Source organism: Manis pentadactyla, chromosome 14, assembly GCF_030020395.1.
Source record: "Manis pentadactyla isolate mManPen7 chromosome 14, mManPen7.hap1, whole genome shotgun sequence".
NCBI classification, from domain to species: Eukaryota; Metazoa; Chordata; class Mammalia; order Pholidota; family Manidae; genus Manis; species Manis pentadactyla.
In genome coordinates this window covers 50,437,517-50,464,728 of record NC_080032.1, presented here as the reverse complement: position 1 = coordinate 50,464,728, position 27,212 = coordinate 50,437,517, and the positions used below count along the sequence as shown (strand labels likewise).

Genomic DNA, 27,212 nt, shown 5'->3' with positions numbered 1-27,212 from the left:
CAAAGATCAAAGACAAAGCAGACTTTCAAAGGCAGCAGGAGAGAGAAAAAAGGTCACATACAAAGGAAAACCCATCAGGCTATCATCAGATCTCTCAACACAAACCTTATAGGCCAGAAGGGAGTGGCATCATATATTTAATGCAATGAAAAAGAAGGGCCTCGAACCAAGAATACTCTACACAGCAAGGTGATCATTTAAATTTGAAGGAGGGATTAAACAATTTTCAGATAAGCAAAAGCTGAGAGAATTTACCTCCCACAAACCATCTCTACAGTGCATTTTGGAGGGACTGCTGTAGATGGAAGTGTTCCTAAGGCTAAATAGCTGTCACCAGGGGAAATAAAACCACAGTAAAGAAAGTAGAACAATTAATTACTAAGCAGGTACAAAATCAAATCAACTACCCCCAAAGTCAATCAAGAGATAGACAAAGAGTACAGAATATGATACCTAATATATAAAGAATGGAGGAGGAAGAAAAGGGAGGAAAAAAAAAAGAACCTTTAGGTTGTTTTTGTAGTATCATACTAAGTGAGCTAAATTAGACTGTTAGATAGTAAGGGAATTACCCCTGAACCTTTGGTAACCATGAATCTAAAGTTTGCAATGGCAATGAGTACATACCTATTGATAATCACCCTAAATGTAAATGGTCTGAATGCACCAATCAAAAGACATAGAGTCACTGAATGGATAAAAAAACAAGACCCGTCTATATGCTGCCTACAAGAGACCCACTTCAAACCCAAAAACATACACAGACTGAAAGTAAAGGGATAGAAAAAGATATTTCATGCAACTAATAGGGAGAAAAATGCAAGAGTTACAGTACTTGTATCAGACAAAATAGACTTCAAAACAAAGAAAGTCACAAGAGACAAAGAAGGACATTACATAATGATAAAAGGGTCAGTGCAACAAGAGGATATAACTGTTATAAATATCTATGCGCCCAACACAGGATCACTGATATATGTGAAAGAAATACTAACAGCATTAAAGGGGGAAACAGAATGCAATGCGTTCATTTTAGAAGACCAACATACCACTCACTCCAAAGTACAGATCAACCAGACAGAAAATAAGTCAGGAGACAGAGGCACTGAACAACATGCTGCACACATTGGAACAGATGGACCTAACAGACATCTACAAAACTCTACACCCTAAAGCAGCAGGATACACATTATTCTCAAGTGTCCATGGAACATTTTCAAGAATAGATTATATACTAGGCCACAAAAAGAGCCTCAGTAAATTAAAAAAGATTGAAATTGTACCAACCAGCTTCTCAGACCACAAATGTATGATACCAGAAATAAATTACACAAAGAAAATGAAAAAGCCCACAAACACATGGAGGCTTAACAACATGCTCCTAAATAACCAATGGATCAAAGACCAAATAGAAAAAGAGATGAAGCAATATATGGAGACAAAGGACAACAATAATTCAACACCACAAAATCTGAGCGATGCAGTGAAGGCTGCACTAAGAGAGAAGTATATTACAACAGATGGCAAACTCAGCAAAGAACAATCGCAAATGAACAGTCTAAACTCACAATTAACGAAACTAGAAAAGGAAGAACAAAAAAGGAGGCCCAAAGTCAGTAGAAGGAGGGACATAATAAAGATTAGAGCATAAATAAATAAAATCGAGGAGAATAAAACAATAAAAAGAATCAATGAAAGCAGGAGCTGATTCTTCGAGAAAATAAACAAAATAGAAAAACCCATAGCCAGACTTATCAAGAAAAAAAGAGAGTCTACACACATAAACGAAATCAGAAATGAGAAAGGAAAAATCACTATGGACACCACAGAAATACAAATAATTATAAGAGAATACTATGAAAAATTATGTGCTAACAAACTGGATAACCTAGAAGAAATGGACAACTTTCTAGAAAAATACAACCTTCCAAGGCTGACCCAGGAAAAAACAGAAAATCTGAGTAGACCAATTACCGGGAAGGAAATTGAACTGGTAATCAAACAACTATCTAAGAACAAAACTCCTGGACCAGATGGTATCACTGCTGAATATTATGAAACATTTAGTGAAGACCTAATACCCATCCTCCATAAAGTTTTCCAAAAAGTAGAAGAGGAGGGACTACTCCCAAACTCTTTCTCCAAGGTCATCATCACTCTAATACCAAAACCAGGCAAAGAAACCACAAAAAAAGAAAATTGCAGACCAATATCCCTGATGAACATAGATGCAAAAAATTCAACATAACATTAGCAAACCGAATTTAAAAATACATCAAAAAGATGATCCATCATGACCAAGTGGGATTCATCCCAGGGATGATGCAAGGATGGTATAACATTTGAAAATCCATCAATATCATACACCATATCAACAAAAAGGACAAAAACCAAATGATTATCTCCATAGATGCTGAAAAATCATTTGACAAAATTCAACATCCATTCATGATAAAAACTCTCAACAAAATGGGTATAGAGGGCAAGTAACTCAACATAATAAAGGCCATACATGACAAACCCACAGCCAACATTATACTTAACAGCGAGAAGCTGAAAGCTTTTCCTTTAAGATTGGGAACAAGATGAGGATGCCCACTCTCCTCACCATTATTCAACATAGTACTGGAGGTCCTAGCCACGGTAATCAGACAACACAAAGAAACAAAAGGCATCCAGATTGGCAAGGAAGAGGTTAAACTGTCCCTGTTTGCAGATGACATGATATTTATTGTACATAAAACACCCTAAAGAATCCACTCCAAAACTACTAGAATATCTGAATTCAGCAAATTTGCAGGATACAAAATTAATACACAGAAATCTGTTGCATTCCTATACACGAATGATGAACTAGCAGAAAGAGAAATCAGGAAAACAATTCCATTCACAATTGCATCAAAAAGAATAAAATACCTAGGAATAAACCTAACCAAGGAGGTGAAAGACCTATAGCCTGAAAACTACAAGACACTCTTAAGAGAAATTAAAGAGGTCACTAACAAATGGAAACTCATCCCATGCTCCTGGCTAGGAAGAATTAATATCATCAAAATGGCCATCCTGCCCAAAGCAATATACCGATTTGATGCAATTCCTATCAAATTACCAACAAATTACTTCAATGAACTGGAACAAATAGTTCAAAAATTCACATGGAACCGTCAAAGACCCCGAATAGCCAAAGCAATCCTGAGAAGGAAGAATAAGGTGGGGGGAATCTCACACCCCAACTTCAAGCTCTACTACAAAGCCATAGTAATCAAGACAATTTGGTACTGGCACAAGAACAGAGCCACAGACCAGTGGAACAGAACAGAGAGTCCAGACATTAACCCAAACATATATGGCCAATTAATATACGATATAGGAGCCATGGACATACAATGGGGAAACGACAGTCTCTTCAACAGATGGTGCTGGCAAAACTAGAAGACACTCATGAGGTAAATTAGAGAAGATACCAATAAATGGAAATACATTCTATGCTCATGGATAGGAAGAATTAATATTGTCAAAATGGCCATCCTGCCTAAAGCAATCTTCAGATTCAATGCAATCCCTATCAAAATACCAACAGCATTCTTCAACGAACTAGAGCAAGTAGTTAAAATTCATTTGGAACCACAAAAGACACTGAATAGCCAAAGCAATCCTGAGAAGGAAGAATAAAGCAGGGTAATTATGCTCCCTGACTTCAAGTTCTACTACAAAGCCACAGTAATCAAGACAATTTAGTACTGGCACAAGAACACACCCATAGACCAATGGAACAGACTAGAGAGCCCAGATATAAACCCAAGCATATATGGTCAGTTAATACACAATAAAGGAGCCATGGATTTATAATGGAGAAATGACAGCCTCTTCAACAGATGGTGTTGGCAAAACCGGACAGCTATACGCAAGAGAATGAAACTGGATCATTGTGTAACCCCATACACAAAAGTAAACTCAAAATGGATCAAAGACCTGAATGTAAGTCATGAAATGATAAAACTCTAAGAAGAAAACACAGGCAAAAATCTTTTGAATATAAACATGAGCAATTTTTTCCTGAATACATCTCCTTGGGCAAGGGAAACAAAATAAAAAATGAACAAATGGGACTACATCATGCTAAAAAGCTTCTGTACAGCAAAGCATACTATCAGCAGAACAAAAAGGCATCCTACAATATGGGAGAATATATTTGTAAATGACACATCTGACAAGGGGTTCACATCAAAAATATATAAAGAACTCATAGACCTCAACACCCAGAAAGCAAATAACCCTATTAAAAAATGGGCAGAGGATACAGACAGTTCTCCAAAGAAGAAATTCAGATGGCCAACAGGCATATGAAAAGATGCTACACATTGCTAATTATCAGGGAAATGCAAATTAAAACCACAATCAGATATCACCTCACGCCAGTAAGGATCGCCACCATCCAAAAGACAAACAACAACAAATGTTGGCGAGGTTGTGGAGAAAGGGGAACCCTCCTACATTGCTGGTGGGAATGTAAATTAATTCAACCATTGTGGAAAGCAGTAGGGAGGTTCCTCAAAAAGCTCAAAATAGAAATACCATTTGACCCAGGATTTCCACTTCTAGGAATTTATCCTAAGAATACAGCAGCCCAGTTTGAAAAAGACAGATGCACCCCTATGTTTACTGCAGCACTGTTTACAACAGCCAAGAAATGGAAGCAACCTAACTGTCCATCAGTAGATGAATGGACAAAGAGGTGGTACATATACACAATGGAGTGTTATTCAACCATAAGAAGAAAACAAATCCTACCATTTGCAACAACATGGATGGAGCTAGAGGGTATTATGCTCAGTGAAATAAGCCAGGCAGAGAAAGACAAGTATCAAATGATTTCACTCATCTGTGGAGCATAAGAACAAAGCAAAAACTGAAGGAACAAAACAGCAGCAGAATCACAGAACCCAAGAATGGACTAACAGTTGCCAAAGGGAAAGGGCCTGTGGTGGGTGGGTGGGAAGGGAGGGAAAAGGGGAATAAGGGGCATTACCATTAGCAAACAGAATGTAGCAGCGGGGACATGGGGAAGGCAGTATAGCACAGAGAAGACAAGTAGTGACTCTATAACATCTTACTACGCTGATGGACAGTGACTGTAATGGGTTATGTGGTGGGGACTTTATAATGGGGGGAATCTAGTAACCACAATGTTGCTCATGTAATTGTATATTAATGATACCAAAATAAAAAAAAGACAGAAAGAGACTAATAAACACAGAGAACAAACTGGTGTTTGCCATGGGGGAGTGTGGTTGGAAAATGCATGAAATAGATGAAGGGGATAAAGAGAGATAAAGTTCCAATTATAAAATAAATAAGTCACAGGGATGAAAAGTACATCATAGCAAATAAAGTTAATACATTGTATCTTTTATAAGGACAGTTGGTAACTACATTTATTTTGGTGAGCATTTCACAGTGTATATAGTTATGAAATCACTATGTTATACACCTGAAACCAATATAATATTGCATATAATTGTGCCTCAATTAAAAAATCCAAACAAAATCTATTGACCTCAAAATTAAAAAAAAAAAAAGAAGACGGATTAATGAAAAAATTAGAATTCAGAAATGAACCCACACAAATAAAACCAATTAATTTTGACAAAGGTGCAAAGTGAGTTCAAATGGAGAAAGGATAGTCTTTCAACAATGATAGTAGAATAACTGGACATCCATATGTGAAAAATAAATAAGTTATCTTGTCCTATATCTGTCACCTTCTACAAAAATTAACTCCAAATGGATCACAGATGTAACTATAATACACACAACTATAGAATACTTGGCAGAAAACATCATGTTCTTAACATGGATTAAGCAGAGTTCTTAAATATGACATGGAAAACACATTTGATGAAAAAGTTAATAAATTGGATTTTACCAAAATTAAAAATGTTTGTTCCATGGAAGATACTTCATAGAAATGAAAAGATGACCAACAGACTCAGAGATAATATTTGTGAATCACAAATATGACTACAGACTTATATCCAGAGTATATAAACAACTCTCAAAACTCAGTACTAAGAAGATAACCTAATTTATAAGAAAGGCAAATATATGACCCATTAGAACTGACATATTTTAATTAAACTTTTTATTTTGAGATAATCATATATTCACAAGCAGTTTTAATAGTACAGAGAGATCCTGTGAACCCAGTTTCCCCAGTGGTAACATCTCACAAAATTATCAAATCACAACGAGGATACATAACCATTGATACAATCATAACGTGGAAATGTTCCATTAGTACAAGGATCCTTCTGTGCTTACAGCCACACCCACTTCCTTCCTGCCTTTTTTCCCTTATCTGTTAATTTTGTTGATCTTTTCCAATAGCTTTGTGTTTCAGTCTTCTCTATTGCTATTCTGATTTTATTTATATTGGTTTCAGTTCTTTATTCCTTCCTTCTGCTTGTTCTGAGTTAATTTTGCTCTTCTTTTTCTAGGTTCTTGAGGTGGAAGATTTAGACTACTAATATGACTTTTCCTCTTTCCTAATGTAAGCATTTAGTGGAATGAATTTCCTATTAGCACTGCTGTTAGCTGTGTCCCACAAATTTTCATATATTGTATTTTCATTTCATTTTTTTAAATGTCTTTTGAGACTTCCTCTTTGATCCAAGGGTTATTTAGAAGTGTGTTTAATTTCTAAGCTTTTGGAAATTTTCCTGTTATCTTTCTGCTATTTCTAATTTGATTTCATTGTGATCACAGAACACACTCTGTATGATTTCATTTCTCCTAAATTTATTGAGGTTTGTTTTATGGCCCAGGACATTGTATATCCTGGTATATGTTCTCTGGACACTTTCAAAGAATACGTATTATACAACTATTAGATGGAGGGTTTTATAACTATCAATTAGATTTTGTTGGGTGATACTGTTGAGTTCTTCTATATACTTGGCTATTTTGTTGAGTTGTTCTATAAACATTGATAGTTTTCAACTATAATCATGTATATATCTATTTCTCCTTTCAGTTCTGTCAGGTTTTTGGTTCACACACTTTGCAGCTCTGTTTAGTGCATGCACATTTAGGATTGCTATATTCTTTTGGTGGACTGGCCCTTTTATCATTACATAATGTCCCTTTTTGTCTCTGGTAATCTCTGTGCTCTGAAGTCTACTTTATTTGATATTAATATAACTACTCCTGCTTTCTTTTGATTGTTTGCCCAATGTATCTTGTTCCAACCTTTTAACTGTACTCATATGATTACATTTCAAGTTAGTTTCTTGTAGACAGCATGTAATTGGGTCATGTTTTTAAAATCTACTAATCCTGGCCTTTTAATTGCTGTATTTAGTCCATTTACACTGACTCCAGTTGACACTGAATCAATGGAAAATTGAAATTGAAGATGACTATTATTTCTGGACATTTGGAAGAAAAGAGGAGGTAAGAAGCATTGCTGGAGAAGAGTCAAAGGAGAGCTATTTGCTGTGTTAGTTTTATTTTTTCTTAAAGAAGCAGCCAGTGGAGAGAAATAGGTTAAAAATATTGGAGATATAATTACCTGATGTCCCACAGTCATGAAGGAGAAGGAAAGAGTCAACTCCAGAGTACACAAAGCCAGTGGTCAACCAGAGGACAGAAAATAAGGTGAGGTTCAGGATGAAGGAAGGGAGAAAGAAGCCAAGATGGTCGGGTTTGTCGGCATCAGGCTGGGCAGAACCCTCGCGAACCTGAATCAAGGGATGATCCTACAGGGCAGTGTGCTGGAAGCTCTGGAACTGCGTGGCTGCAATCTACCATGTGCCTCACTTTCCCAAGAAGCATGTAGTATTTTGGGTTATTACCAAATCATAGTTTCTATCTGTAAAATATTTCTTTAAACTGCCTCTCTTCCAATGCTATTATCAGTTCTTACGCAGACCATCACAAGGCTCTCCTAACCGGTACACTTATTTCCAGTCTTGCCTCTCTCAAATCCATAAACTACAATAATTTATTTTAAAAACCAATTAGATCAAATCACAGACATTCTCGAAAGCCAGTTACACATGGGAGGATATTCTTTAGGATTTGATCTTTGTCTCTCTTCTAGTCCCACTTGTCTAAGCAACATTAATTAGCATCACACAGCATGTGGACTATTAAACTGATTACCTCCAAAACTCTTTCCAAAGCTTCGGAACTATATAATACAATTGCCTGCTGGATATCCATGGTCCCACAGAACCTCCAAACTGAACACATTCATGACTAAAATTCCTCTTTCCCTTGAAATTTCTATCATTCATTCCCTTTGTGATTTTTTTACCATCATTGGCCTGCCTGTCCAAATTCTCATTTATTCTTCTTTTGCTCAGTACCATATTCAATTAATTACAAGTCCTGACAATTCTAGAAAATTGGTATCTTTCAAGTATTTCCACTTATCTCTATTTTCACAGCTTTTACCTTGTTTCAGGCCATTATCACCTCTCTTCTAGAATATAGAAGTTACCACTTTGTAGCTAATTATGCTCCCCCAGTCTTACTTCCTCCTTCAATCTCTTTACCACTGACAAGCAGTGTAATCCTACTAAGCCACAAATATGAGCATAAAACCATTATGTTTCGATGCCAACCCCCTCTCTCTTACTCTAGAATAAGGATCTAGACCGATGCTGCCCAACAGAACTTTCTATATGACTGGAATGTTCTATATCTGTGTTGTCCAGTGAAGTAGCCATTATATACATGTGGCTGGCTACTGAACACTTGAAATAGGTACAGTGTTGCTGAGAAACTAAATTTTTAACTTAATTTTAGTTAATTTAAATGTTATAACTTTATGTGTGCAGCCAGTTACCTACTGGACAGCACAGATCTACATTGTTCTCAGTATGGCATTTAAGAATTTCTGTGCCTAGACATTACCTCTTTTTCTTCATTTCCCCTTACACAAAATCTACTCTGCTTTTAATAAACTGTAAGTGTTTCTTGTATCTATAATGATATTCAGACATACATGCCTTTGCTTGTACTGTTCTCCTTGCGTGAGGTCCTTACAAGATTTTTATTTTATTGTTCTTGCTTATATTTCAAGATCACAAAGGTATCATCTCTTCTATGGAATTTCCTTTAAAACTTCAGGTTAACCTGAGAAACCTTGTAGTTGCCTATCTAATACCCATGATTCCACCTCCAAAATGTGCCCAGTTCCAGGGGATACAGCACAACTGGCAAGGTAAACATAAATTTACTTCCTGCTTTTATAGCCTTTCTTGTAGTTAGTGTTGGCCATATACCCACATTCTACCAACAGAGATTTAAGCCTACATCTGCTAGAGGTAGCTGCTGGGAAAGCTGCTGCTCTGCTTGATCAAAGAGAGTAAATAAGGTTGGCATCAGCCTTAGCATCTTGCACAAATATGCAGCCTTGAACTATTGTCTACTGAACTACTGAAAAACTGGATGTCTAGTTTAATAGCAGCTTGCGATCATTTAGCCACAATCATGAAGAATGGCTAAGAGAATCTGCAGGCCTCAATACTGTGGAGCCACTGAGAACACAGCCTACTGCGTACCTCCACACTTGTTATGCTGAGGAAAAACAACAAACAGCCACTTATTCAGGCCTTGCTAGTTGAGTTCTGTTGACTGCAGTCAAAGGCATTACTAATACAGGATTCCACATTTGTGCCTGATTCTGTTTTATCAAAACAATGTTGTTTACATATATGTCATACTAATCATTGTAACAGTTATCCTAACTACCTATATGTAACTTTAATAAACATGGAGTAAATATTAAGGCCATGATTTAAGTGTTATTTCCAATCTCATTTCTTAGCTCTCAGTGTAGTATTGTGAGCTCCTGTGAACAAGTCATGAACCTTTATTAGGAATTAAAATGTTTGTTATGTTAGTGAAATCTGTCATGGAATAAGTTATCTGCGATGGCAACAAACTCCCTAACAAAGGATTGGCCAAATTGAGATACTCAATTATTTAATATGTATGTCACAACTGAGATTAAAGCATTTCATGATTAGCTAAAGAGTAACCTTTGAAGACCCTGAGCTTCCACGATTCTGTGCAGGCCAGTAAGACCTATGACATGCTACCAGAGACCTCACTTCACATGGACCATATTGTACACATCCATACTTCTTAGACATGAAGCTACAATTCAGCCAAATGTAATATCATTCAGTCTTTTAATTCTTCATTTTGAGAAAAAGAATACAAAAAAATGGTGAAATCAAAATATTCAATCAAAAGCTTTTCTCATCTGGTAATCTGACATACAAGGAAATGTATGTAGTTCTGTCTTTTCCAAATTGTTCTGGTAAACACGATAGTTACATACAAAAACAATTTCTCTAAGAAATTATATAGATTATCTATTTTCTAAAAGTTCTGAAATATTGCTAGAGATTGAGGAAAACACATTTTATTACATTAATGATGTCAAAACAGAGGTTTTCCCCCCATATTAAGTTCTTTCCATGTCCTACATTTTCCTTAATTCCTCAAAGATTACTGACAATGGTTCAAAGATGTCTTCAAAGTATGTTTTTTGGATGTCAACAGATATATTCATTAATAGTAATTAAGTACACTCTTATTTTTGTCCTCGCATTTTGTCTTGATATAAAATCAATTTATGATCACAAGATAATTGAGAAAATATGAAAAGGTGTAAAGAAAATAATCCATCCATTATTCCCTCTCAGAGATAACCATTGTAACACTGTTTCCAATCTAATTTTCACTTAAAAACATATAAAATTTTAAAACCAGGAAAAGTGATCATATGTGGTTTTACTTCCTGATTTTGCACTTAAAATATATCATAGGCATATCTCTTGGGATTGCTAGTCCACAAATACATTACTTAAATTATGGCATAATATATCATCAAATGGATTTATTTACCCTGTTATTACCCTTTATTATTAGAAACATTAGTTTCCACTTCATATCGTAAATAACAACATGATAGACATCCTTACACACAGACTTCTGCTCCCTGAATTACCTTAAGATGTCTATATGCTTGACAGTGTAATCATGGGTCAAGGAGCCCAAGTCTATGGCACCTGACTCACTCTCCTGTTTGTTTCCCAAATTGATTATATCAGCATTGAGTAAATTTCTCTAATCCTCATCAATCTAAATGAAAATATTTTGTTACTTAATTTATAATTTTAAAAATATTTGAATAGTTGAAATCTCATTGTATTTATAGGCCATTGTTAGTTTTTTCTTATGCATTGTTGGTTCACTTTATTTTCTACCCTGTGGATTAAGTGGTTTCTTACTAATTTTAAGGGTTTATTATACATAAAGGATAAATAGCATATTTTATATATGTTACAATTTTAGAAAAACCAGTTTGTCTCTACTTTAGTGCTATTGGAATTAAATTTTGGAGTAGGCAAATTTCAGACTCTAACTTCCAAAATATCTTTTACCATTGCTGGAAGACTGGTTATGTTTCCTATTTGACTATTTAGAGTTTTAATTTTTTAAATACTTATTAGTTTAAGTTCTTCAAAATAGCAAATTTTCTACCAGTAATAGTTTGAATAGTTAGTTCCCTATACAACAAATGTATGATCTTTTCTTTGTTTTTACCTCCTTCCCATCCGTTGATCCATTCAAAAATATTTACTGAAAGCTAAACATGTACCAGGTTCTGTTAAGGAGGCATCTGGGATACATTAATGATCAAGACAGACACTCATAGATCACACACACTAAAATTCAAGGCTATTAAGACAGTGTTTTATTAATAAGGAATACTCTCTTTCAATGCTTTGTTTCAATGTATATTTTCCTGATACTACTATGGCCATTCCTATATTCCTTTTATCAAACCGTGTTTCAGTTGTCTGTTTTAACTAGCATATATTTGGATTTTGTTTATAAAGCCAGTAGAGACTCTTCGTTTTTTATTAGAAGAACTAGAATAATTTATGTGTAATACTATACCAAATGATTGACAGTATTGTTATCTTATCTTATGCTTTCTTTGTAAGTACTCTTATTATTTTATTTTGTTATTATTACTGTTTTGTGAGTCTTATGAGTCAGGCAATTGTTTTTAGCACCTATAAGTTAGTAGCAATGAACATTTTATCAAGTCTTTATAATATTTAAAGTACTATAATTTTTTTTCACTCAAACCCCACAATTCTATTGCTAGACACTACTTTACAGGTATTTTATAAAACAAGAAATTCTTTAGTGAATGGAAATAGTATCAATGTAATAGTACATTTGATTTCCTCCATATATGATGAATTAGATAAACCTTTATACTTCTTTCCTCTTTGAACAATTCACTGGAATTAAGTAAATCTAAGATCCAAATAATGTTTTATATTATTTTTTAATCACGTGCTTCAGATGATTCTTTATGGAGTTACATTCAGTTGTGTACCCTAATTACACCTTACTGGTTATACTGCTTTGCAGCAGTCCCTTAAGATCTGCTTTCCCCTTGCTTGAACTAATAATCTTAGTACCTTCTCAGTGGGAAGAATATACTCTTACCTAGAAGGGCACGTAGGCTGTAGCTTTCCTGAACTAGTGTATGTGTGACTGGCACACCTTTCCTTCTTGGCCTTTATCTGTCTTAAAATTCATGAATTTACTTTGTTAATGCAGATTCTGCTTTTTTAAAAAATTTAATCAACTATTTTTGTAGGTCAAGTTTAAAATTAAAGTAGCAGAACACCCCACACCCATCCCCCAGCTTCCTTATTTTTCTATCTAGAGGACCGACAGTATTGGACTTGGGACAAGATTTAAGCCTTAGGTGATGGCTTCTTATTTTAGCTATACTTTTGCTGCTGGTACCTCTATGTGGAGGACCCTGAGCCCTTTTTGTCCTGATGCTTGGCATGGCTATGAGCCTTAGGCTCTCCAGTGCCCTTTATTTTCTATTTTGTCATTATCAGGCTAGTTTCTGACCACTACTAACAAGACTCCTTTGGTTCCAAGCCGTGTACGTGCCTGGTCAGTGCTGTGTACCTGGTCACCTGAGTTTGGCTCACAGCCTCAGCTAACACACAGTATCTGTGGGTACCTCGGATTTCTGCCACACTCATGGTACTAGTCAAATTACAGTGTGAGTGTGGGCTCACGAGTTCAAAGCCTGGCTCAGCTTTTGATATCTGGTCCATCTAAAGAAGCCTTTTACAAGCCTTAATTTACTCGTCCACAAAATGGGGATAAGTAACAGCACCTATCCAAATGTGCTGTGAGGATAAATGAGATCTATGTAAAGTGTTTAGTACAAATGAATAGCCCACAGGAAACAATAAATATTAATAATTATTGCCATTTCAAATAATTTATGATTCTTTCCCATAATTCTTAATCATGGTAATTCTTCATATAGAAGAGAAAAAACCCAACTTTTTTCAAAAGTTGTAATTCTGAGGGAATAGCCAGTGTTGTATGACAATGAGATGTCACTGGATCTTCACCTTCTAACCCCTAATTCTGTTTTTTACATTTATGTATAATATGATGCTCATTGAAAAGAAAAGACTATTTCAGTCATTAACTGTGTTAGAATAGCTATTTGCTTAAACTGTTGAGAGAATTTTTTAAAGTGGGTAATTATGCTATGATGACAGCTTTTTTTTTTACCATATGCTTATATTTCAAATATGTTTAAAAAACTTTACTAGTCATACACAATGACATTGTGATAAGTTAGAACAAATATATAGTGATATAAATATTTTAAAATCCTATCACAAAATTTAGCTGATTATTTAACAATACCCAAGAAACTTCCCAATTAAATTACTATAAACCACCATAGCAAAACAATTGCTAATCCAGAAAATAGGAAATAAGGGAAATGGAAGATGTATAATAAACATTTGGGAGATATGAAATTCATCCCATGAGTGTTGTAAAGAACTCGTAATTTAAGAATGCCAAAGCCCAAATGTGTTATAAGGGTCTTTCCTCAAAAGTGACATTAATTGCAGATGCTTATTATGTATTCTATTTATATCAAAGTATAAAATGTTGTTGAAAATATAAAGATTCAATATATTTAAGGATGATAACAAAACAGAGTTACTCTGGCCTAGCAAAAATTATTGTTTTTAAAGTTCAATTTTTGATCTTTTTATAAAAGAGTATTAAGTGAAAATCATACTGAATGTTTATATTTGAATCTGTCGTTATTAAGTGTCTTTTGGACTCACAACAAATATATACACAAGAATGGAATTTTAACACTATTGTTTAAGAGGCTTTGCACCAAAATAACCCCTAAGTGATGAAATCACAGGACATTCTTGTTCTCATACTAAAAATGAAGATCAGAAATTAAGAAAACAGCTCTTAGAAATGTTCTTTGAAAGTTGGAATTAGTGTGGTCAATGTTTTCCTTTGGATATTAGCGCACAATGGTTGATAGGCTATTATAGAACTTAATTTTTTAAAAGTGTAATACTCACCAGTGATTGGCAAACAAAAGACAACTCAAAATGTTAATTGTTTGAATTATCAAGAAAAACTTAATTCTAAGTGCATCAGGAGAATCTCTCATAAAGTTAGGGAAAAACACAGTATATATTACTTTAAGATATTATAAAATAATATTTCCTAAAAGTGTTAAACATTTAGTTGCAAATTAACTTGTAGTAAGTTGACTTACCATTTCGTAACAGAAAACCAACTAAAATTATCCAGGGGATAATGCACTTAAATACATAAAATAATAGCATCAGTAAGCAAGTTATTATATAAGATTCAAGATTTCATGGGCACTTATTCCTATATTCCAAAATGAAAAACATCCACCTATTTAAAATTAAAGCAAGATAATTTAGAATGACTTTGGCCAATTCTAATTTTGTTAAGTTTATTAGCAAAATGAAACAAGTAAGTTTATATATGGCTCACCTGCCATGTAAATGAGCTTCTTAAAGTACAAAAAATACACTTTTTAAAAAGTACAAAAAATACTTTAAAAAGTACTCTTAAAAACAGAGTAATTACAAAATCTTTTTCTTAAAGATACTTTAACCATATTAGAAAGCAGGTTTAAATAAATTTTAATGTAGTATGCAATTGCTGAAGATTGACTAAAATGAGAAGACTGCACTCAAAATGCGGTATAATTTCATTTCGCTAACACTATCCCCACTATGTAAAAATACATTTACAATTTACTCCCCATTCTATAGAAACTGTTGGCATTGATAACATATTTCCATTGGCACATTCATTATCAACATTTTTAACATAGTTTCCTAATTTTGTTAGACCATTTTAGTGTTCAAGAAAGTATTTGCTTTGTTTGAAAATCCAAATTTTATAAAAACAGCCAGCATGCAAAAGCACATTTTACATTATGCAATTATGGTTTCTGATGTTATCTTGAGGGAGAGTAGTTTTTATTAACTGAAAATTGATTATTTTATATATTGTCCACTTGATAATTTACTCAAACTGAAAAAAATTATTTTCAAGTGTTAATACTAAATCACCAACTTTCTTCCACCAGGAACAGACAGTAGTATCAACAATTATTTAGATTAACATTACTTGTATAGAACAAAACATAATATTTCAATTAACTTCCATGAGATACATAGCTTTAATACTTAGTAGGTTTAAGAACATAAAATTTTTATACCAAATTGATACGATCTGTTTCTACAACTTTAGTCTCAACTTTAATACTATTTTTTAGAAGCACTTGTCTAAAGGATAGCTCTTATGTTTCAACTTAAGTAGAAGCCAATATATGCTTTAGTGAAGAAAACTTAGAAAGTGAAAGCCAGAGGTTAAGCATTCATGAATCAGACAGGACATCATATTCACAGAGCCATGATAGCCTAATTAAGAAATGGTAATGACAGATAATGGTAACAAAAGTGTTTCAAACTTATATTGAATGTTTACTGTATACTGAGCACTATAATTTTTGTACATTATGATTTATCTCTTATAGGCACCCTACAGAGTAGGTACCATTACTTTTAATCTCCACTTCACAGATCAAGAAACCAGTGCTCAAAGTGGTTTAACACGTCTGTTTCATTTCAAAGCCTGTGCTTCTCACTGCTGTTTATATTACACTCATATTATTCTGTGGCCCCAAAGATTCTAACAATCATCAATAGGAAATATACAGATGAGTAAGACAGCTTAGGGTAGCAGAAAGGAAAATCTGACCACATTGGCCTTTCATGTGCCCCAAGATAGAAATAATAAATTGAAATTTCGTAAGTGAAATGAGTAGGTACAATCCTTGCACAACAAAATGTGCCACAGACTAATTAAGAGAATGAGTGACTTCTTCAAAGGTTAAAAAAATATATAGTTTTAGATAATGCAGATGAGATTCTATGCAAAAATAATGGGATCAGTGAGGTGCTATGGTTACTGCAAGTACTGGTACTGTTAGTACTGCTGGAAAATAAACTTGAAATAGTAATTATGTCATGGATCATGGATTTTATTGGAAAGGTGCTGGTTGGATGCCAGAGAAGCTCAGTGAATCATTATGATGAAGAAAGTTGATGTCTGAAGAGGAAAGTGGAACACAATGGCTGTATGTCATCATTCCCAATCCCTGCCCTTGTCACAGCAGCAGAAAGCATCAACTCCAACAAAGAGGTAATAAACAGTAACACATTCCAAAGAAATGAGGTCCAACATTAATTTCTTTCCCCAGCATATGGAAAACCAATTTCTAGACTTTAGCAAACAGTGTTTGAGGGTATAAATGGGCTTTAGTACTTGAATATACTAATTCTTTGAGTGCACAGTGGAGAGGAACACAGAATTTAACTCCTGACCTTGCCAAGAGTTATTTTTTAAAAATGTTTATGTCTATAATCACAAACATATTAGCTAGACTTATAAGTGTAAATGGCAATTAATTAATAAGCTTCAGTGCTATCTAATGCCTACGTTAACAACAACTTTCTCATTTCCAGTGGGAATGAGGAAACTGCTTTTACTGATGAAGTCAAACTTAAAGCCACAGAAATGAAAACATGCACCATTGGAACAAGAAAGCAGACATCTTCAATTGCAGTTCAGGGCTTCCAGAGAAGAAAGACAGCTAAATTACTTTGAGTCAAAGACTCTGTGTAACCCAAGAACATAAAGAAAATATTCATCACTATTCTTTTCTTTTGGTTAAATAAATGGCCACTGCTCTGGTCCTAAACCTTTGAACTTGTTTTGATATTCTTTGTAATTTAAATAGTGAATTTACATTTATTGAGCATCTGCTATGTATATCTCATTAATAACTTCTCAATTTTCTCTGTTCTATGAAACATCCCTATGAAAAATGGGATTTGCAGGAAATATCTAGCACTACACCAAGGAACTGCCTAGCACTAGATATGAATGTTCTATTGTTTCAATATAAAGGACTGTTTTGTTGTTTGTAGCACTCTACAACTAATTTCTATTTATTACAATTGCTATCTTTCTAATTTGCCTACTTACAAGTCACTGGATGATAGGCACACAGACACACACACACTTCTAAGGAGTGACTGGCTCTCCATTCTCCTGCTATAGCATATTACAGATATGTGGCTGAAGAAGATTAATGTATTATGTTCACTGTGGGGTGGGCATTTACCTTATTTTTAGAAGCGCGTTTCTGAGGATACAGAAGAAGATAACGACATGGTGAAGTGGAAAGAGCATGGATATCTTACAGGATTGCCTGCGTTCAGGACTGGCTTCATGAGGGTATGAGCTATGTCTCCCTGCACATCTCGGAAGGCTTGGTTTAATGACCTGCTGTTGCCATCTTGAAATTCTTACTAATTTTTTTTAAGGGACCATTCATTTTTATTTCAGATTATAGAATCAAACCTACTTGGATTTGAATTATAACTTCACTGTTAATATGTGTAAATTTAGTGTAAACCTTAGTTTCTTCCTCTGTAACAAAGGGGTAACAATTAACAGGGTTGGTGGGACTATTAGCTAAAACATCATATGAAAGTAATGAGCACAGAGCCTGGCACATAGGACACAAAAGAGATATGGAATGACATGGAGCTGGAACGGTTCTTGTTCTTGTAAGATCTTAGACATATAGAAACCACCATAAATCATAGTTAGGAGTAGCTGAAATTTAAACTTAAATACTTACAACCCATATATCTGTGGTGCAATTTCTAGTCTGTTCAAGTGCATGTAAAGCTCAATATCATGTTTCTTCAGCAGATGATCCTGGATTTGGTTGACTTTAGTAACAATAGCAATTGTTGGCCCTAAATCCTGTGGTCTCGCAAAGGGGATGGGAGTCATCAGTGTTTCTTTTCCCTAAAAACAGGAAAAATGGAACATGCATTATTCCAGTATGAAACTAACAAATATATGGACATGATTCTTGAATGTACTTACGAATGAGAATTTAAATAAGAACCAACAACTACATTAATCCTCATGAAAATGCTTAAATTATGGGATCATATGCTGATGGGCATATAGATGACTGCTCATAAAGGCCAAGAAATGCCTTCTGAAATATTTTGTGACTCTATTCTTTGATCAGTTTTTCTGATGACATTAAGTATTACAGGATTTTTAAATTTTACATGGGGCTAGAGCTGGTGGGGCTACTAGTCTCTTGGTTCATGGCCAGTTTGTCTCATCAGCCATAGTGCCTAAATGGAATTTTTTGTTGAAAACACATTTCTCATGGCAAAAAACTTAAACATGAAAAACAGCACATGAAAACTGTTTTACTTTAAGCTCTCAAACTATTAAAAAGTCAGGAAATAAAGGAAACCAGTACTAGAAAAGAAGATGTTCTCTAATTGTCCTTGGATTAAGTAAATGAATAGGAAGATTTTTAATCTTCCCAGACTAAAAGGGTAGTTGATTAGAAAACAAAACAAAAAAACCTAAATGGGCCAACTACAACTTACCTGTCCTGCCATCCCCTATCCCAGATTAAGAAAGATATGCCTGCAACTCCTTTCAAAGCAAACTCTGTAATTTATGCTTTCATGTAAACTTCAACTATCCCCTCAACTTCAGTGATTAGCTCTAATATACTATGTTTGACCTGTCTTCTCATGTTCAGTCATCAAATTCTACCTCTCTCTAATATTGGGATCTATAGCATCACTTTCTTATGACTGTCTATCACTCATCATCAGTGTACTTCTCTAGCTCAAATCTTGTTTCTGATTCACAAATGCTGCTTTTTCATACAGTTTTGGTCTTAGTTTTATTTATTACTTACATGCAATTCCCTGAGTGATCTCAGTCATACACAGCACTTCAACCAATATCCATTTTCCAAAGACCTCCTAATGTGTATTCATAACCTAGCCATGTCTTGAGTACGTCCCATATACTCAAATGTTGGCAAGGAATCTTAGATTACCAAAAGGGTCTCTAGTTCAGCAAAGTCTGTCATCTGCTCAAAAACATGTTCATTCTTTCCCCATGCCTACCTCAACCCATTTTCCAGTAAGAATACCTTGTTTGCCATTTTAGGTCCTCAGAACCACTCAGGCACTCTTATATGTCTACTGTAACAGCCAGACATAGGGCCCTAATCATTTCTTTCCTCCTCCTTGGTCTCACTATCCCTAATTTTGTCTGCTATTAAATCCATCTTCCAAAATGCCTGGTGATCTATCTAAAGCCTGTGTTAGATTAAGTCAAACTGCCTTAAACCTTTTTAACAGCTCCTTGTCATTTTCACTCAGAAAAAACAAACAAATCCAAATTCTTTAGCTATGTTTATACGGCTTCACTCTCACTGTGCTTTCAGACAGACCCGGACAAGCCATTCTTTTACCTGAAATATCCCCTCCCCAGTGCTTCCATTGAGCAGCCCCCACATATGTTTAAAGATCTGGCTGGAGTGCCAGACTCTACTGCATTATCTTCTTCCCAACCGTCACTGTAACCTTTTCTACTTCTCTGCCTCCTTAACTATGAGATCTCTAAAAGGAGTACCATCTTTTCATCACTGGACTGGATTCAGAGGCACAACGAGCAGATAAATCACTTGTTCTCATTATCTGGAAGGGAGATGACACAGAAAAAACCTGCAATTCCACGTAAGAGCAGGGACTCATCAGATTGGTGGAATGCATGAGGAGGGGAGGGGCATGTGGTGGCGTGACAGGGAACTTGCTAGAAGGGCTTCTATCTGTCTTCCCAAGATCATTTCAAGTCTTAAAAAGTCTTTTGTATCCCCTACAGTGCCTGGCCTAGTGTCTTTAGGTCTGAAGGATATAAGACCATATTAATTTTTATAGCTTAATTTGTTTTTGTTAATTTGTATAGCAGGAAAAAAGGATACCTCTATTTTGTGGTCTTTTATTATAAAAACAGTATATCCAAGATACCTTTTTCTGATTCTGTAATATCAAGTATTCTCTTCAAATGATAGGATGCTTGAATTTAAAAATATTTTAATTCTTCTTACATTTTTTTCCTACTGATATTAAAGCAAAATAATTTATTTTTGGAATTTATGTTAATTGTAAGATACCATTCACATTCAAAAGACAGTGTTTACTCAGAACCTAAATTTTCTTTAAAAATGAGTAGTTTAACATTTTATGTATTTTGGTCATAAACTTTTTCTTTAGTGAAGAAGTTTGTGTGGTCGTATTCCATACAGTGTGAAGTGGAGGCACCAAGCTCATACTGGGTTTCTAAAAATCAACACGGAAAACCTATCACTGTATCTCATCATTTCCTCAGGGTCCTGAATAAACATACTTCTACAGAGATACAATCACTAACTTTGGAGAGAACTGATCCTAAGTTAACCTGTTAAAAAATGTTTAACTTAATGAAATAATATAATCAACTTCTAGTTTGAATAGAATGAGTTGTCATTAAATAAACAGCATATGTAGATCATTTTTCAGATGCTTAATAGACTCATGTGGTCTAAGAACTACAGGCTTATATAAACTGAAGTGTGAAAAGATTTCCCTTGTGCTCAGAATACTTCTAACAATATCTCTTAAATTTAAGAAACTCAAAAGTAATGCTTTAGATCACTTAAATGCTGAACAGTCTAACAGTAAAATAAAAAGAGAAAATAAAGGAATAATGAAAAATACTTCTTTACTTTCAGGATTTATCATACTAAAGATTATTTGCATTTAACAAATATGATGAAATAGGAAAGCTACAACCATCAATAAAACTAGAAAATCTAACCATTTATTAAGTGGTACTCAAAACGTGCTCTACAGATCACTGCCAGTCCACAAACTGTTACAAGAATGCAGCAAGATTTTACTCCACTACGTAGACCAATATACTGCTTCATCAAGAGATTCTTATTATGAAAAGCGTGTTTGCTGAATTAGGCAGCATGCAGTGATATAACTGAATTTTCAAAGTAACCAGAAGTACTGAATAAGAGAGTGCAGTGCTATGTTAATTTTTCAAACTTCTTTCTAAAATGGTGATAGAATCATGAAATAGAATAAAAAGGGGAAGATGAAAAAGGGATTCAGCAGACACAGTTTTTAGAAATGATATATGCAGGTAATTAGTACAAATGTTCAGAGCCCACATCTATGTGTTCCTGGATAAAATAAAATTTTTTTGTGTGTTTTTTAGCCATTTTCATGAATTTGACTCAATGATATCAACATGAATAAGTAAAACTGAAAAACAGTAACCCTCACATTTTTATCATTCAGTTTCACAGATATGGTGAATCAGTTCCAAGATACAAAATGATGACTGCATGAAATGATCATGATGCCTGTATTTAAATTTAAATTTATTTAAAGATTCACTGCTTAAAATTTTGAGGTTCACATAAGTTCACAACTTCATCAAATCACCTGTTAAGAATGTAAAGTTATTGTTCCACAACACAGTAAGTGATCACATGCTTATAACAAGTTTCAAATGACCCGTATGGAACGTAACATGTTGATATATTGCTGAAGGAAGACTTTATCACCTAGGCTAGGGGTCAGCAAATTTTCTCTGTAAACAGCCAGACAGTAAATATTTTAGGCTTTACAGGCCGTACAATCTGTGTTGCAATTATTTAACACTGTATTGAGCCACCGTAATGAGCAAGCAGCCATACATAGTAAGAAAACAAATAGGCACATCTGTATTTCAATAAAGCTTTTTTTATGGACATGGAAATTTGAATAACATAATTTTCATATGTTACAAAATATTCTTCTTTTGATACTTTTTCAACCGTTTAATAGTGTGAAAGTCATTTTTAACTCACAAGCTGTACAAAAACAGATGGCAGGCCAAAATGGCCTGCCAGCAGTAGTTTGTCCTGATCTAGACCAAAGGCATAAAAAGCATTAGTAACCCATTTCATTTTTTAAGAGATGGAATGAAGTGACTGAGTAATACATGGTTTCTAATCAGAATGTAATCAACTATACCAATACAAAATAAATTAATCATATAGAAAATTGTATAGAACATTATCTTTACAACATCCCTTGCCAGAATAATTTGTATTTTTTTCAGTATTATATAGTAACAATGAAAAGAACATAATGATCTCTAAGTTAGCATATATGTTTGACTAAAATGAGAGTTGACTCAGCAATTCTACTTCTAGAGACATGCCAAGAAAATTGAAAACATATATTCACAGAAAAGTTTACACACAAATGTTCAAAACAACTTACTCTTAATGGCCAAAAATTGAAAAGAACCCAAATGTCCATCAACTGATATGTGGATAAACAAATGTGTTAGAGCCACACAGTGAAATACTACTCAGCCACAAAAAGGAATGAAGTACTGATGCATGCTACAACATGAATGAACATTGAAAACATTAAGTTAAGTGAAAAGAGTCAGTCACAAAAGGCCACATATTGTATAATGCTATTGCATAATGTGTGACATGTCCAAAACAGGCAAGTCCATAGGAATACAAAGTAAGTTAGTGATGCCAGAGGCTCTAGGGAGGGAGGCATGGGAGTGGCTGCCCCAAGGGGATTTTCTTTGCTGTGATGAAAATGCAGGGTAGCAGGGATATTTGTCCAATCTTGAGAATATACTAAAAACCAAAAAACTGTACACTTTAAAAAGGTGAATGTTATGGTATGCTAATTATATCACAATAAAGATTATAGTTAAAAAATAAGGATAAGAGAGTAAACATAAATGGTGTTGATATTAAATGTGGAAATCCAATAGTGATGCACTAATACAAGTAAAACCACCAATTTGATATGGAGTTTATTTCTGCACATCAGTAGCGATGTGTCTATCAATTCACAAGGATTGGAACAGATCAAGGAGATAAATGCACTTATCATTCAAAATTTATAATAATCTTTTAAGTAAGAACTTATAGTGCCTCTGTAGATCTGCCATTATTATCAGAGAGATGGTTTAGGTCCTCAGTTCAATGATTTTCTCAGGTCTTTTTATTTTTAAATTAATAATAATAATGGCATTTATTCTCTGATTATATGTTGTTATTTACTGAAATCACTTGTTACCTCAAATATATTGAAAAGATGTATACCATAAGCTTTACCTTTTGACCATCATGCTCAAAAGTAGAAAACCAAGGTTCAGCAGTTTCCATAAGCTGGGAGAACATCGCACTAAAAATCAGAAAAACAATATGAAAAATAGTTTAATATGTAAACTATGTTTACATATTAAATATTAAATAATATGTAAACCTTAGTTTAACATTAAATAGTTAAACCATTAAAGATGGCATAAAAAATAAAAATAAAAGGAAGTTTTTGTACTTACTAGGCATCATGTTCCAGATACTCAGGGTTCAAAAGAGTTTTCATTTCCTCACTTAAAAAAGAAATACAAGCCATCAAAATGTGTAATTTCTTAATTGAAGGAGATATAGTCTGCCTTATTCTCTATTCATCAGTCAACTTTCATATGATGTGCAAGTGAAAAAATATTAGCCTTTTTAAATAAAAAGAGCAACTCTATTAATAAATGAAATCCTTTCTTTCTATAATGATCAAAAACAAGTTAGCTGCCCTGTGTATACCACAATGAAATAACTAATTATTCCAAATAACAAATACAGAATGTTCCAAGATATTCCTTGAATGTGCCTGATGTAAAATAAATTGATTACTCTATAATCTATCTCTTGTTCAAGACAAAACAAAAAATATGTATAGGAACTGGTCAAATATATGAAATAGTCAACACAGTAATTTATTTTCTTTCAATAGCTTCTATTGTTATTATATTTTAACATCAATTAATCAGGGACAGCATCTCTTCCAAATCTATTTTAGTGTTGCTTTTACTTTCTTATGGTCTAAAATAGTTAAAGAAACAAATCCAACTCATTTAAAAGCTATTTTAAATCATCTATACTTTCCTGGGAAGTATATTCGGCATATATTTTGAAAAAGGTAAAACTGGCATGAAAACAGGATCCCGACACTAACTTCATCCTTATCATACTTTAGAATAAATGAAGCAAAGGCAATTAAGATATGATCACTATCGTCAGATCTAATAAAATTGGTAATAATCAGAAAAACTCATAAGAACTAGAAAATACTATAATATAGTAAATAAAAGTTAATTTAACAAAGGCCCTAATGTATGTTCAGCAAAATGGATGGCTATATTTGATTAATAAAAATCATGCAGACACATGAAATGCACAGGTTCTTTATTTTCTGAATATAGATGGGATAGACTCGGAATACTCCTGACAAAGTTTTATAATTTCACAGCTCTCCATTCCCAAGATGCTTCCTAACTGCCTCTCTGGGGCATCAATTAAGCTATCTTAAGTTAGCAAATAAATTCTAATAATTAGTCCAAGTTAGATAGAACAACTAAGGTTATTTGTTAGAAAGAATCAACTAATGCTTCTCAAAAACAAGGGAAGTCATTTTTGTTTATACACTTTGGTTCTCTGTAATTTTACGATGTGAAAGGAATCAAATCTATTAAGAGACCATAGATAAGGTTCTCATGCAGCTTGTGTGAAAGAAGAGGTCATTAGAGGATCATATATATGAATACTGTCAATCATTAGCACTTGCTACTGTAATAAAAATTTCCTCTACTTGACCCATTAGTAATATGTCTTCCTGTGGTTCAGCTCTAAGAGTTGCAAAGAACTTTATGATTCTAAATTTGCCCCATAGCTGAAATGGGATTACAATTTTTAAGTGGAATCAACCATCAGCCCCAGCAAACATAACCAAATGTTTACAATTTATAAAAGTACCTTCAATTTAAAAGATTTTGAGATAAAAAAGATTACAGCAAAGCTGAAAAAACAGATGGACTCATATAAAAACTTGCCTTGGTTGTGCAGACTCACTGGCATGAAGAAAAGCTTGGTGGTCACAGTGGACGATAAAGACTATAGGTGCTAACAGCTCGTGCATGCCCTGAAATATAAGAGCAAAAGAAATAAAGAATGGATGTTGAGAGACCCATCCATCAGTGGACAGAATAAGTTCAGTTAAAGGCTCCCTCAACAGATCCCTGTCACCAACATCTCCTTAGTATATAGATGAGCATAAAATGAAAAGCTACAAAAGATTTTATTTACTTTTAGAATTAGACTCCAATTCAGTGACAGCACATATTCTTTAAAACATGGAGAGCAGTTCTCTTTTAAATGACACAACGAACAATAAATTGGCATGGTAGACAACCTTGCACCTGTCAGTTGCTTTACGATCTGTATTCATAAATATGAATTTCATTTATGCAAATTATAATCATGAGCTACAGTGTAAAGATCTGCAGTAAGAAGGGCAACTGAGAACTGTAGACCTAAGGAAATTACATCCAATGTTTTCATTATATAATGGCTCAAAATTAGGATGTCGGTACATTTAGGAAGAGCTGAAGTCAGCGAGCTAGAAATGTGGGATAATAAAAGAAACAACCTTTAACAGGTATGCCAGAAAACAAAGTTTTTAAAGTATGACTTTCAACATGTTTAAACAGAAGACCATTATAAATTTTTTTTTCCTGTCTACATAATTTATAAGGTTAGTTTTCAATTTATTTAGTGATTTCACCAATACAATATTCTTTTTCCTTATATTGGTGCTCAGCTGTGGATTACATGAACAGACATAGAAACAAAAAGGTGCATTAGTTGCTAAGTTGTCTTCAAAACAATATCATAAACATACATTATTTAACCATTATTGTGAGAAATAAGGTATTCCACATTAGGGCCTTGCCTTGTTAATTGAGATTTTTTTTGCTCATTAAATATCAAAAACATATTTTAGGAAGTTAAAAATAGATTACACTCATTTCTGCCTCTTAAAGTGAGTAAATTACCCTCTTCCTTTTGCTTAATAACTACAGATGACCTTTTATAAAAAAAATAAGAACAGCACGTTCACAGTAAATAAAAATTTGGGGTCAGAGAGAAAATTTTGCTGGTGGAACCAGAACAGACTTCCTTGGCAGGGGGATGTTGCACAGCCCTTTGTATAGTTTGGAAGTGCTGCATCCTTCTCAGAAGGCTGGTTGTTACCACAGAATAACATGAAAGTAAGCTCGATCAGAGGTCATTTTTAAGTTACCATTAGCCTTGAACTGGAAGAACTTAATGACATTTTTACAAAAAAATTTATGATCCATTGAAAAATTACTTGTGATTTAGGACGAATTACTACACATTACTTCAATCTTTACTAAAGAAACCTTGAAAAGACTATGCTTTAGAACATGGTCGAGACCCAGAATGAATGGAATTAAGTGTTGCCAAGTATGCTGTAAAATCATCACGAGGGTTTCATTCTCCTGGAATAAAGTCAAGTTATTCAAAAACCCAAGTGCCATAATTTTAATCATCCATGAAACAGCTACTTATTGTAGTAAAATTACAGAAAAGCAAAACAAAAAGGAGGAAGAAGGAAGGACCAAAGGACAAAAGAAAGACATTTAAGCCTGTAATAGGTAACTTTGTGGTGACCTTTTTGCCTATTTCTGATGGTTTCCTTAGGATAAAGTCCTTAGAAGTAGAATTTCTGGGTAAATGAGTAAGATACTTGTTAAAGTCTCTAACATAAACAATAAAGTGCCCTTCAGAAAGAATTATTTTACTTGAGAGCATAAAAACGCCTTCTTGGACATCCTCACCTATACTTGTAGTGTTTTTTTTTTAAAAAAAACCTGTTAAATTTCATAGTCAAACGGTTGTTTGAACTGACTTAAATGCTACTGAGATTGAATGCAAAAAT

The 27,212-nt window shown here is 34.0% G+C and overlaps 1 protein-coding gene across 8 annotated transcripts in view; it reads right to left on the bottom strand.

Annotated features, from left to right (window-relative positions):
• TBC1D5 (TBC1 domain family member 5) overlaps positions 1 to 27,212 on the bottom strand; it is a 659,247-nt gene that overhangs the window by 224,721 nt on the left and 407,314 nt on the right. For all 8 annotated transcript variants that reach the window (XM_057491222.1, XM_057491228.1, XM_057491223.1 and 5 more), the window contains 4 exons: positions 25,299 to 25,391; positions 23,758 to 23,804; positions 23,531 to 23,600; positions 18,155 to 18,327 (listed from right to left, as the gene is read on the bottom strand). In XM_057491222.1, coding sequence (XP_057347205.1) covers positions 18,155 to 18,327; positions 23,531 to 23,600; positions 23,758 to 23,804; positions 25,299 to 25,391 — 383 coding nt within the window. The remainder of the gene's footprint in view (positions 1 to 18,154; positions 18,328 to 23,530; positions 23,601 to 23,757; positions 23,805 to 25,298; positions 25,392 to 27,212) is intronic.